At 44.6% G+C, this 14,459-nt stretch overlaps 1 protein-coding gene across 1 annotated transcript; it reads left to right on the top strand.

The window, feature by feature from the left end:
- Window positions 1-9,613: 9,613 nt before the first annotated feature.
- On the top strand, window positions 9,614-12,743 carry LOC125537111 (thioredoxin H-type-like). Its single transcript, XM_048700411.1, has 3 exons — window positions 9,614-9,880; window positions 12,141-12,263; window positions 12,344-12,743. The coding sequence occupies exons 1-3, from the start codon at window positions 9,791-9,793 to the stop codon at window positions 12,485-12,487; spliced, it is 357 nt and encodes a 118-aa protein (XP_048556368.1). The 5' UTR covers window positions 9,614-9,790; the 3' UTR covers window positions 12,488-12,743.
- The last annotated feature ends 1,716 nt before the right edge of the window (window positions 12,744-14,459 follow it).

Here is a 14,459-nt window from a genome sequence, read left to right as displayed (position 1 = left end):
CGTTCTTCACGTTCTGGAACAACTTCTTCAGCAGATTCTTCGGTAGGAATGACATCCTCAGTAGCTTTGAACTTAATAGATTCCTCAGGAGGTATTTCATCTGTCACAGGAGGTAGGTGCTCTCTTTGCGAGCCATTAGTTTCATCGAACCGCACATCTACAGTTTCAACAACCTTGTGGTGATAGGTGTTGAAGACTCTGTAGGTGTGTGAGTCCTTACCATAACCAAGCATAAAACTTTCATGTGATTTCGGTGCAAATTTAGAACTATGATGAGGATCTCTAATCCAGCATTTAGCACCAAAGACTTTGAAATAACTCTCATTGGGTTTCTTGTCAGTTAGGAGTTCATATGCAGTCTTCTTGAAGAATTTGTGAAGATATACCTGTTGATGATGTGGCAAGCAGTATCAATTGCCTCAGGCCAGAAGCGAGTAGGCGTCTTGTACTCATCAAGCATAGTGCGAGCCATCTCAACAAGAGTCCTGTTCTTGCACTCCACGACACCATTCTGCTGAGGAGTATATGGAGCAGATAACTCATGAGTGATACCAAGTTCATCAAGAACAGTGTTCTTGAACTCAGTTCCATTGTCACTTCTGATGTGCTTGATCTTTACACCAAAGTTGGTTGAATCCCTCGAGGAAAATCGTTTGAAGACTTCCCGCACTTCAGTTTTGTAGGTGATGATATGCACCCATATATATCGAGAATAATCATCAACAATGACAAAGCCATATAAAGATGCAGCATTAGTAAATGTGGCATAGTGAGTAGGGCCAAAGAGATCCATGTGAAGAAATTCAAATGGACGAGTGGTAGTCATGATGGTCTTTGAGGGATGCTTGGCCTTGGTCATCTTTCCGGCTTCACAAGCTCCACACAAATGTTCCTTGAGGAATTTGACACCCTCGATGCCAATGACATGCTTCCTCTTCGCGAGCGTGTGCAAGTTCCTCATGCCAGCATGACCAAGTCGTCGATGCCATAGCCAGCCTTCTGAAGCTTTTGCAAGTAGACATGTAGCAGGTTGTGGTCCTGTAGACAAATCAACAATATACAAATCTCCTCTCCTAAAGCCTTCAAAGACTTTGGAATTGTCAGCTTCCATGATCACAACACAACGATACTTGCCAAAGACAACAACCATATCAAGATCACAAAGTATTGAGACAGACATGAGGTTGAACCCTAAGGACTCGACAAGCATGACTTTGTCCATGTGTCGATTCTTTGAGATTGCAACCTTACCTAGAACCAATACCTTGCTTTTGCCTTTGTCAGCGTAGGTGATATGCTTCAGATGCGAAGGAGATAAACTAGTGTCCATCAATAAGCTCCTGTCACCAGTCATGTGATTTGTACATCCACTATCAAGGACCCACTCAGTGGCTTTGGGTTGATCATCCTGCAGATGAATTAGTGCAGCTTACGGACTCATATACTTCATCAGTGAAGAATATGACATCAAATTCATCAGATCAATTTCATCAAGCGATAGAACAGGTAAGGTAGTATGAGGACGTGAGAAATGAAAATTCATTTCTTCATGATTAGCTTGCGTCCTTTCAAGCATATTCAGGTCTCCAGCAAGTTCTTCAGACGTTTAGGTTCGTCTGGAGACCTGACCCTACATAAGAGATTAGTTCTTTTTCTTCACCACCAACATCTGAAGGGGTGGCAAAGAGTTCATCATTCTGCGAGCTCCATGAGAGAAAGGTGGCATAGATACCAATCCACTTCGTTTCACAAAAGAGGGATTAGGGTAAGCATATGAGTAAGCAGAGAAATTCTTCGAGGATTTATGAACATAATGATTTGAAGAATAATGCACATATCCATAACCCTTAGCCTTTCTCTACGAAACAGAGGTGTTAGCACGATGATGTTCATATGAGGACTTTGATCCATATGAAGAATGTGGTCCATATGAGGACTTGGATCCATATGAAGACTTTGGTCCATATGAATAATTTGATCTGGGGTTCCTATTCTTCACAGGTGGTGTCATGATGACATTTACCTGAAAACTTTCAAGGCACCTTTTGGGAACCCAGATTTTCTTCATAGGAGGACCGTTCCTATAGTTAGTGCCAACATATCTAGCAAATACTTCACCATTCTGATTTCTGGACAGTTTATAATTAGAGTCAAATGACTCATCAGAAGAATATGAAGATTCACATGTAAAGCCAGATAAAGTATATGGATCCACTGAAGGTCCCTTTGCAGCAACCCATGAGGTTTTGGGATACTGCTCAGGCTTCTAGTAGGTCCCATCAGCATTAAGTTTCCTCTCAAAGGCAATACCCTCTTTCCTAGGGTTCCTGTTGAGGATCTGCTTCTTAAGCACATAACAAAGAGCCCGATGCCCTTTGAGGCTTTTGTACATGCCTGTCACATACAATTCCTTCAGCCCTGCATGGTTAGTGATACTAGCAGCATCCTCATATGAGGAATTAGTGATAGCAGAGACAGTTGAAGAATTTGCAGGAATAGAAGCATTTGAATTTTCAGGTGAAGAATTAGCAGATTCACGTTCAATGCACTTCAAACATGGAGGAATAAATTCTTTCTGAGCAGCGCTGATTTGTTGAGCAAGTAATGAATCATCTTCATAACTCACTCTTAACTTCTCGAGATCCTGCTTTCTTTGAAGAAATTCATAAGAAAGCTTCTCATGATCAGATAAGAGAGTGTTATGATGACTTTAAAGGTTATCAAACTTAGTCTGAAGTCTCTGAAGATTTTCAATCAAAGTTTTAGTGCGATCCATTTCATCACCCAACATATCATCGCTTTTGTCTAGCATATTTTGAACCTTTTCGAGAGCCTTTTATTTTTTCACAGCAATCTTAGAAAGTTTAGAGTAACTAGGCTTGAGGTTTTCATTAGATTCATCCTCACTTGATTCAGAGGAGGGATATTTGAGTACCTTTACACCTTTTGCCATGAAGCAATAGGTGGGAGCATAGTCATCATCGCCATCGTCAGTGGTGTTGAGGAGGTCCTTTTCCTCAGAGTTGAAGATGGACTTGCTGACGAACGCGGTAGCAAGGGCTAGGCTCACCACACCAGAGTCTGACTCCTCAGATTCTTCCTCTTCCTCATTTTCCTCAGATTCAGCCTCAGAGTCCATTCCTTACCAATGAATGCCCGAGCCTTCTTGGAGTTGCTCTTCTTGTGAGATGAAGACCTTGAAGGTTTTGATGAAGAGGACTTTGAAGATTTGTTCTTCTTCTTTGAATCATCAGAACTGTAGTTCTTGTACTTCTTCTTTGATTCCTTTTCCCACTGAGGACAATCTTGAATGTAGTGACCGGGTTTATTGTATTTGTGGCAAAGTCTCTTCTTGTAATCATGGGATGAGGAATATGATCTTAAGTCATCACTTCTTGAGGATTTTCCAAAACAACCACATCTTGAGAACTTCTGAAATTTCCTCACGAGCATTGCTAGCTCCTGGCTCAGTTCTTCTGGATCACCAAGACTGTTACCAGAATCCTCACCTTCAGATTCATACACTGTGTTGGCCTTCAGAGTTCGTGAACTGCCATAGCTTGGTCCATAGAGATCTCTCTTCTCAGCAAGCTGGAACTCATGAGTGTTTAACCTCTCGAGGATATCAGCGGGATCAAGTGACTTGTAGTCTCCACGTTCTTGTATCATCAGTGCAAGAGTGTCAAATGAGGAATCAAGCGATCGAAGCAATTTCTTCACCACCTCATGGTCGGTGATGTCAGAGGCACCAAGTTCTTGAAGCTCATTTGAAATGTCAGTGAGGCGATCCAAGGTTTGCTGAACATTTTCATTGTCGAGTCTTTTGAAGCGGTTGAAGAGATTGTGAAGAACATCAACTCGAGAGTCATGCTGTGTTGAGACTCCTTCATTGACCTTGGACAGCCTCTCCCAGATAAGCTTTGCTGTCTCCAAAGCACTCACTCTACCATACTGCCCTTTGCTCAGATGGCCACATATGATGTTCTTTGCTTGAGAGTCGAGTTGCTTGAATCTCTTCACATCAGCAACGTTGATGGTAGGAGTGACAGAGGGAATGCCATTTTCCACAACATACCAGAGATCGTTGTCAATTGCCTCAAGATGCATGTGCATCTTATTCTTCCAGTAGGGGTAGTCCGTCCCATTGAAGGTAGGACACCCAGCAGAAACCTTGATCATACCTGCGGTCGACATAACTAAAACTCCAGGCGGTTAAACCAAAATCACACAGAACAAGGGAGTACCTTGCTCTGATACCAATTGAAAGTGCGTTAAGTCGACTAGAGGGGGGTGAATAGGCGATTTTTATAAATTCTTCACTGAGGAATTTCAGGGTGAGAAAATTCCTAAGCGAAGAACTACTTGTAGTGGAATAAGTACTCAGATGCAGACATGACATAACATAAGCATGGACATCATGATGAATTGGAAACAAAACACAGAGTACAGAAAGCGTAAGCACAGGATAAAACAGAATGAAGACAAACAGACTGAAGAAATTAAAATAAGGAAATTGAGAATGTCTTCAGTCAAAGTCTTCAAACAGATATGAACAGGTACACAACACAGTAATGAAGAAATGAAAGGGCTGAGGAAATAGAACCAGTAGGCTCGGTGAAGACAGTGATTTGGTAGACCAGTTCCAACTGCTGTGACAGTTGTACGTCTGGTTAGAGCGGCTAGGTATTTAAACCTGAGGACACACAGTCCTCACCGTATTCTCCTTGAACTAAGGTCACACAGACCTCGTCCAATCACTCGTGGTAAGTCTTCAGGTGACTTCCAAACCTTCACAAACTCAGTCACTCGGCGATCCATAATTTCCTCTTGGATGCTCTAGACCATGACGCCTAACCGTCTGGAGGATGCACAGTCCTCAAAGGTAACAAGCGTCGGTTCCACACAGGAACAATCTCTTCAGTGATGCTCAATCACTTTGGGTTTGGGTTTTTGGTTTTTCCTAACTTGATGATTTTTGCTCAAAGTCCTCGGAGGATGGGATGCTCTCAATGACAAGTGTCAGTTTCTCGCGGAGCAGCCAACCAGCTAGTGGTTGTAGGAGGCGGCTATTTATAGCCTAGGGAACAGCCCGACATGATAAGACATAAATGCCCTTCAATGATATGACCGTTAGGTGGATAAGATATTTTGGGACAGCTGGCACATAGCACAGTAATGGTCGGAAATTTGAGGTTCGAATTCCTCAGGGCTATCATGTTCCTCGCTTGTGGGCAATCCGCACTGGCGAATTCCTAACTCCTCAGTCAGAACAAATTCCTCAGAGAGCAGAAGAACTTAGTCTGTGTCACTGAAGAAATTGACTGAACTGTATGAGATTTCCAATGGCTTCACTCGAAGGGATTGGTAGGTGTAGGATTTTGAGATGAGCATCACTTGGAAACCTTTCCTTAGTTTTACCTCCACCCCCTTTAACAGTACGGTGTTTCCTATGACTCAAGAAAGAGAAAATGAAACTATGAAAACAAAAGTCTTCACGCTTCATGTTCCTCGCGTGAATATCAAGTTTTCATGGTCACACCAATTTCTTCACTTTCAAAGTCTTCGGAAAGTCTTCAGAGATCCAAAGTCTTCAGTTGAAGACATTCATTTTTAGGGGTCGACTTTCTCTGTAAATATCAAACTCCTCATAGACTTATAGACCTGTGTACACTCACAAACGCATTAGTCCCTTAACCTATAAGTCTTCAATACACCAAAATCACTATGGGGCACTAGATGCACTTACAGAACACGGTGGGGTTATGTTTGAACGTAAGTAGTTCATGATCACTTCTAGTTTACGACTGTTGCATAGTTTCTCATCTTACTCTTGTACTCGTATGTTAGCCACCATATTTGCTTAGTGCTTGCTGTAGCTCCACCTCATAACCATATCCTACACATAAGCTTAAATAGTCTTGATCTCATGGATTTTGAGATTGTTGAGTCCTCGTGACTCACAGATACTACCAAAACAGTTGCAGGTGCCGATGATACCGATGCAGGTGATGCAACCGAGCTCAAGTGGGAGTTCGACGAGGACCTTGGTCGTTACTATGTTTCGTTTCCTGATGATCAGTAGTGGCGCCCAGTTGGGATGATCGAGATTTGGCATTTGGGGTTGTCTTCTTTTCATTTGGTTTTCGTCCGTAGTCGAACTATGTGTGTACTTTGAATGATGTATGAATTATTTGATCATTGTGTGACGTGGCGATTGTAAGCCAACTATTTATTCTATCCTTGTTCTTGTACATGAGATTATGTGAAGATGACCCTTCTTGCGACAAAACCAAAATGCGGTTATGCCTCTAAGTCGTGCCCCGACACGTGGGAGATATAGCCGTATCTTGGGCGTTACAAGGGGTAAAGGTCGTACGAGGAAGGGCTTGACGAAAGATGGGACGACATAAGAGGGGAGAGGAAACCTTACGTTTTTTAGGTAGTACTAGTAAATAGGCTCGTGCGTTGCAACGGGTGAAAAAAATATTAAGAAACTCAAAAGTTCACTAACACCATTGTGCACCCCATCCCCTCCAAGACTACTAAATATTCGGCCAATTTCCTATTACACCTTGATGTCGAATTGCTAATAAAAAACATCAACAAGTTTCACTAATCATTATGGCCATGATGGTCTTTTTATTCCACCTTAGGGTCTCTTTGATCCTAAATATTTTCTCTTTGATTCCGTACGATTTTCTTCTATGTGGATGCTTTATTTGTATGAGTGAATCAACACTATAGAGAAACAATCTACAAATTCTTTTGCACTATATTTCTTAGGAAAAAAATTATTCGACACTAACCTATTCGAACAACCCTTCATGTGATTCCAAGGAATAAAATTCTAGTTTGTTGTTCACATATTGAAGATACTCTGGTGGCATTGAATGGAACATAATTTTGCCGTGCATTCATGGCAGATGTTTGTTATTCATTTGGGAAAGCATGTCAGGTCGCGGGGCAGTGATGGTTGATGGATGCCAAGGGGGAAATAAATCAGCAGGGAGAAAAAATTAATGGCAAAGCATTTTTTGTAGAAAAGTGTCATAAAATAGAATTGAACAATAACAAAAGTGAATTATGTATGTTGTGTCTTCCTAAGCATTCATAGTCATGGCCAAAAATGGACTATCAATAAGAACTTGCCAGATGTAAATGATCCGTAAACAAATTCATGGATCTAGTGATAGAACTATATGATAAGACACACACATCTTAATATAATTTTTATCTGTATTTGTACATACTGTCCAATGTAGATGGTCCTACCGAAATCCTTAGATGAACACCCACGACGACCGTTCTGAACAGGGCAGCCCTCGGTGCGAAAGACAAAGTGGGACCTAATTTTCGTAAGAAAATCGACAGAACTAAAACCACAAAGATTGACGGCTGATATTTAAAGAAGAATCGTTTCTTGCACGCAGCACGTCTACATCTGATTTTCTCCTTTGTTAGTTCGACTCCAACTGCTTAGCTTCTTAATGCGTACCTCTCACGACTCCATTGTTTCTTGCACGCAACACGTCTACGTCCGATTTTCTCCTTTGTTAGTTCGGCTCCAACTACCTAGCTTCTTCGTGCGTACCTCTCACGACTCCCCATCCTCGCTCGAGTAGATGTGGTACCACATGTATATTGATTTGGGGGAGGAGCACCAAATCAAATGATCATGTCTATGTGGATCAACTTCTGGAGGAGAAGCACTGCCTGTTACTGCTATAGCCTAGGACTTCGGAGGGAGATAGACATGGTGAGGTGTGAGGGTGCAACTTCTCCTGTGTGGTGGATGATTGGATGAACATATATAATTTGAAATCAATAGATTCGAGATCATCAAACAAAAGCTCAATGTAGAGTAAAGGGATAGACCATAACATGTACTGTAATTGACGTTAATGAAGCTGAGAATCTGGTGGACGATGCCGATGATGTCATCCGTCGTGAATTTTACAGGCTCTCACCGATGACCTAATATTAGAAGCCCCAATTCAGTCTCGTGATTACCTTTTGCATACACATGCTTGATCGATAAGCCGTGCTTAATTGATAGACATGGATGCCTCATACGTGGTGTACCTTGAACATTGAAGAAGTAGAGCTAAAGGACAGTCTGCTTGAATCTTGAGCCGTGCTTAATTGATAGACATGGATGCCTCATACGTGGTGTACCTTGAACATTGAAGAAGTAGAGCTAAAGGACAGTCTGCTTGAATCTTGATAGTGGCCATTCATGTGGTGGATGGACTTGTGCATCTCCTCGAGCATGGCAATGGTAGATCAACTTCTCCAGCCGGTGGCAGGACAGGAGTTAATCACGGCATCATGCGTGCAATCCCTCAACACCGTGATCAACAACAGGGCATCCAATCGTTAGCACTTTAGGGCCCATCCACTACAGATGCCAGCCCGTCTAATAAGCCCCGCAAGTCAGGACTTGACCGCATGCATAGCAGCGAACCAGCCAGCCTGCAGATCAAAAATCAGGGCGGCCTTCATTGTTTTTTCTCACGGTGGGGCCCCTATGAATTTGGGGGCCTATGCCATCGCCCACCTTGCACCCCCCATCGACGGGTCTGACTTCTGAAGAAATCCCTTGCAGTAGCAAAACTCCTCATGCAAAATTTAGACAGGGGCCGCTCCTTGGTTACACACGAGCATGCACATTATCTGTTTGAATGATTGAATGAGCCATGGTGCAAAGAAGTATTTGATCTCGTCGGCACAATAACATTGGATGAGTTGCACTGACTCCCTGTTCGGGTTTCCAGACGGATAAAAAGGATCTTGCTCAATGTCCTCGACGATCTGGATCTTGCTTTGGCCTTAATGAGAGAAAGGTAGGTGGATGAGCATGAGGTCGCCGTCGCACATAGCGTTGAGTTCACCAAGCACCCCTCGACCCCCCACCTCCCAGACTTACAGACGACCAGCTCCTCGTCCCATGGGAACCCATGATCTGCATGTCCTCGCCGCTCGAGGCACATATCGAGGCGACCACCTCCTCCCACACTTCCTGCCAGGGCTCTCCCTCCCGCTTCCCTCAACCCGCAGGGCTCCTCCCTCCGCAGCAGGCGACCGGTGCCGGGGTGTGCATGCGTGTGGATCTATCGTAGCGTAGCGGCAGAGGCTCTGCATATTTATATTGATCGAGAGAAGGAGACATTTTTAATGGGCCGGGCCATGATTCCGTCTGAAATCTGACTCTTACGTATAGGTTTTTGGGTAGTACACGTGCAGCGTACGTAGGCCTCTTCCTCCGAGCTGTTATTTTCCTGAAATAAAATTTCTATAGATCTATGTATTTTAATCTCAGCTGTCAATCTTTATGGTTAACATAAAATCAATGGATGTAAAGGAACGACGTATAAAAAACTATGAAAACTTTTGTCTTTTAGTATTAGGTAAAGATAAAGATAAAGATATAGAGAAAAAAACCCAGAAAAAGTAGAATCAATTGCTTAGCCGCGTGGCCCATCCGGGACGAGCAAAATCGACGGGAACATTCGAGAAGAACGCGTCTGCGATCAACCAGCAGCAGCAGGCGGCCGGAGACGAGCGTCGTGACGTCTTGGTCTAGCGGTCCGCGGTCGGTGCGTGGAACATGACACCCCTGACCCTAAGGGCACCCCAGTCATTTGACGTCAAATTCTGTTCTATAAATACGCCTCCACCTGTGCCATCAATCTCGCAGATCTCTCTCACCCCAAAGACAACAGAAAACCTTCTTCACGCGCGCACGCACCAAAATCACCTTCGATCTCATCACCGGGGAAGGGGGAGGGGGATGGCCGCCGAGGAGGGAGCCGTGATAGCGTGCCACACCAAGCAAGAGTTCGACACCCACATGGCTAATGGCAAGGAGACCGGCAAGCTGGTACGCGAATGCGATTCCCGATCCCCGTCCCAATCCTCCTCTTTCTCCCTTTTTTCCCGTAAATTTTAGGTGTTTGTGGGGTCTAGGTCATCTCCGGTTCGTCGTAGCAGTAACGCGATGTTGAGAAACTTGACATCAATCTGTGCGGGCGTGCGGCGGAATTGCGTTTTGGACGATTAGGGTGGATGATTTTCCGACTTGTTCAGATCTCATACTTTTGTCGCCCAATTCGGAACCTGAATTGCACAGTAACGATCTGTAGCTTAGTATTACTACTAATGTTTATCTCTGTGTGATGCCCCTAAGGTGCATGATTTTAGTAAATGGCTGATGAGAGAGGGAGAGGGAGTTTTTGAACCTTTGGTTAATGTTTGTTTAGGTTTACTGTCAGGTGTTACGTATGGTTAGTCTTAATCTGTGGTTAATTTGTTCAGGATAACCAGGTGAGGGTTGATATCCTAATTTGGTCAAAAATTGTTCATTCAACTTTTGAGAGGATTGAGATCTTGATATCCTAATTTGGTCAAAAACTCTGAACAGATTGCCTGTTGATTTTGCAATGTGTAAATGGTACAGCTTACTGTACTTGAAATCACCCTTAGTTATCCCAAGGTGCGTGATTTTAGTGATTTGGCCATGGGTGGTACCTTTGGTTAATATTTGTTCAGGATTACCAGGTGAGGGCTGATGCCTTAGTTATGCATGATTGATCATAATCTGTGGCAAACATGTGCATTCAACTTTTGACTTTGGCATAACTTACTGGAGAATTGAGATCTTGATATCCTAATTTGGTCAAAAACCTTGGAACAGATTGAAGCAATGTGTAAATGGTACAGCTTACTGTATTTGAAATCACCGTTAGTTATCTTTTTGAGCACACATGCTTTCAAGGCGAACCGAGATATATTTTGGCATTATTTGGAGGTGATGTTGAAATTGCTTAAAATTCGGGTGTGTTGTAGGCGAACTTAGATAAAATTTGGCAACTTTTGGAGCCAATGTTAAAATATTATGAAATTCAGGTCTTTTTTAATGCTTACTGAGATAACGTGTTGAAACGGTAATAGAATTCAGGTCTGTTGAATCAACCCTGAACATTTTCTGTTGGGGGTTGCCACAGAATCTGGCTCTGCCAGTTACCATATTCAAACAATTGTTTTATTTCAAAACTGTGATTAACATAATACCTTTCCAGTTTCATTATGGCAAATATTGCTCCCGCTTGTTTCTTAGGCAACTATCATATTTCTTATAACCACCCGAAAAGACAAAATGGCATCCCCCCACCCCCTGCACCATTGTCTTCATCCGCCTTTACTCAGTATTGTTGACACTTCAAAAGTCCATCGCACCTCCTTACAATTGCTTGTGGACCTGCCTCAAAAAATGAGCAAATCAATAGCATTGAAGGCAAGCAGTTAGGATGCATTGTTGAGTCACAAACTTGCACTTGCATTATTTCTGAAAAATTATTATGCCATATCTTGCAACAAGCAGCGCTACATAAACTTCATACAGACGGAAATATAGAATTTGAAAGGCGCTCTAAAGATTGTGGTTGAGGTCCAGATAGTTAAGATGAGGCACATGCACTTCTTGTGCACCATGTCCTGCAACCCGTGCAAGAAAAGAAAAGGAACTTGAAACATCAGTTACACTACTCAATCCACCCATCTATTTAGCAGCGACCAAGTCCAAGTCCAGACCTCATCTCATTCAATTCATCCATCTATTTAGCAGTGAAAGACCTGGTCCATGCCAGGTGTTCTTGACGGCGGTGCCCTTCATTGACCTTGGAAGCGGAGAGGTGGTATGGGGAGCTGGGGATGGGTTTCAGAGTGAGTGAGATGAGGCAGCAGCAGATGGGAGGGCGGGGGTGTAGTCAAAGGCGATGGTGGCGGAGCGATCAAGCTTGTTTTCTTCACCAAACAGATGTGCATGTGGGGGGGGGGGGGGGGGGGGCGCACGAGGGGTTAATGAACAACATTGGGAATAGGGGTGGCCAGTTTTCTGGATTTTTTTCCCTGCGAGGGTGCATTTTTTTAGCGTGTGGGAGCATCGTGGGAGGGTGGGGAGGAATCGGAATGAACGAAACGATGTACGTACTACGCACTCTCCTAAAATAGTCAAGGATACTGTTGGTTTTGTAACCTTAGTCCTTGTTACAAGCTTAGTACTTGGCAGTGGCTGTGTCACTTCCTTTCATGTTCATGTGACCTCACTCACTGTGAATTTTATGTACTTCCTTGCTCTTCAGGTGATCATTGACTTCACTGCTTCCTGGTGCGGTCCTTGTCGTGTCATAGCCCCAGTCTTTGCTGAGTACGCCAAGAAGTTCCCTGGCGCCATTTTCCTGAAGGTGGACGTTGACGAGCTGAAGGTAAGCATAGCTCCATGATCCTCCAAAATATGTCTCCTTAGTGAGAGTGAAATAATGCCCTTCATTTGCTTGTTCAACAGGACGTCGCTGAAGCATACAACGTTGAGGCAATGCCGACCTTCCTGTTTATCAAGGATGGTGCGAAGGTGGACACTGTTGTCGGTGGCAGGAAGGATGATATCCATACCAAGATAGTGGCCCTCATGGGTTCTGCATCTGCCTAAGAAGGGAAGAGTGATGCCCCTCTTGTGTCAATAAGAGCCAGCACCTGGTGTAAGTAGTTATCGCTGCAGTATGCTTTGGCTTAGTCATGACTGAACTTTGTGATGATTCGGTTTAGAGTTCAGAACTTCAGACATTTGCACCGGTTGTTCTGAATTACAGTACCTAATGTTTTGCTACAGTTGCTTCGTTGTGAAGTTTGGATAACTATCCTGTCTGAATGTTAATGCAAAGCCAATATGCCGCTGACCTTATTTATCTTAACTGTATGCTGATTGCTGAGCATATCACTGCATCTTCAAGCCGCAGCACATGCACATCGAAGTTTCTTTCCGATGATTAGTTTTTTTGAAGAAAAAGCAGCAGATTGCTGATTCTCATTGATGAAGTGGTAGAAGAGAACAGTTACAGGGAACTGGAAGGAAAAGAAGGAAGAATCCATGCAAGGCGCCAGCAGCCTCGCTATAAACACTGGCGAAGATCACAACTCAAGGTGGTTTAAAAATGCTGGCCATGGGGCTAGACCCGCCTGTACCCACACTCTGGCCTCGTCTATGATTGTGGAGTGCACTTAGGGACGCTGTGCTGGCTCTTGCATTGAAGATCCGATCGTTCCACTCTTTCATACTCTTTCATTGAAGGTGCTCGACACTGTGTTCAATACTTAGGAGGATTTTGCGGTAGGGTATGCAACCTTACCTCTTGGTGCTGTTATACCCTACCGTCATGGACCCTGACGGTAGCAAAAGGGTTAGATCTTGAAAAAAATAATTCAAATTAGGGTTAGATCTTGAACTCGAATAGGTTTCAGAAAAATGTCGAAACATGAAATTTAGCCTCCAGATGCACCAAGAGACCAACAGGCAGGTGGGCCTCCAAGTAGCCCTGTTAACATGCGGCAGCGATCATGTCTGGTTTCTAAAGGGCGTTTGTAGGCGAGTACTAGTGGGCATCGCCCGGGCTTCTAAAGGGCGTTCGTAGGCGAGTACTAGTGGGCATCGCCAGGTCCAAGAATGGGCTTCCCAGGGATTGCGCCGTTCTTGACCAGACCTGCAGAGAAAACGGGCAGGCCGTGATGAGGTGTTGCACCGTCCCAGGCGCCGCGCAGCACGACGAGCAGATCGGGTTGTGAGGTGTTTGTCGGCGCTAAAGGTTGTCTGCCGTCAGGCATTTTCCCCGCAGCAAGATTCAGGCGAAGGATTTGGCGCGCGGTGCCACCTTGGTCGACCAGATGATCTCCTTGTCATTGGTCGGGATGGCTCCTTGGAACATTTTGTGGTAGGTCGAAGCCGTGGTGTACTTGCCATCTGTTGTCCACCTCTAGCGCAAGTTGTCCGGCGTTCCCTCGCGGAGCGTGATGCCCACAGCCTACTCTCAAAGCTCGCATAGCTGGTGGAGCGCTGCTGCGTTGGGCTTTGGCTTAACATGGCTCAACCAAGTATTATCCTCAAGCGTTGTCCGGAGTGTGAGCCGGCGTCCGTTGTAGTGGGCGAAGAGCTTTGGCCACCGGTCTCCTGACTGACATCCGTGCGCCTAGTGCGAGCGCTAGAAACTAGTCTTCCTCCCGTCGCCAACGATTATCTCCGTCGATGCTTGGAATATACAATCGGCTGCCGGATCGTGAGGCAGCACCAACTCTCGCCATGGCCTGGAGTCATCGGTCCAGCGTGTCCACTACCATCGGGCGCGCAACGCGGCTCCTTGGCGCTGTTGGTCATGCACATCCAGGCCGCCAAACTCTCGCAGTCTTCAGACCTCCTTCCAGCTAACAAGGTACTTGCCGGTCGAAGATGACTCGTACGCCGCCCAAAGGAATCCACGTCGCAGCTTATTATCATTTTAAGGAACCATATTGGTGGCGTGGTCGCCATGATCCAGTAGATAGCCATCGCTGAAAGCACTGTCTTGACCAACTTGATTCAGCAGGCAACGCAATCAGCTTGGCTTTCCATCCCCGTAATCTCTTCGCAAGGC

Source organism: Triticum urartu, chromosome 2 (assembly GCF_003073215.2).
Source record: "Triticum urartu cultivar G1812 chromosome 2, Tu2.1, whole genome shotgun sequence".
In the NCBI taxonomy this organism is placed as follows: domain Eukaryota; kingdom Viridiplantae; phylum Streptophyta; class Magnoliopsida; order Poales; family Poaceae; genus Triticum; species Triticum urartu.
The sequence above is the reverse complement of the archived record's forward strand: the minus strand, read 5'-3'. Positions and strand labels throughout refer to the sequence as shown.

Coding starts and splice junctions, on each gene's coding strand:
- LOC125537111 (XM_048700411.1), top strand. CDS start 9,791: ATGGCCGCCGAGGAGGGAGCCGTGATAGCGTGCCACACCAAGCAAGAG. Junction 9,881..12,140: donor GCAAGGAGACCGGCAAGCTG/GTACGCGAATGC, acceptor CTTGCTCTTCAG/GTGATCATTGACTTCACTGC. Junction 12,264..12,343: donor TGGACGTTGACGAGCTGAAG/GTAAGCATAGCT, acceptor CTTGTTCAACAG/GACGTCGCTGAAGCATACAA.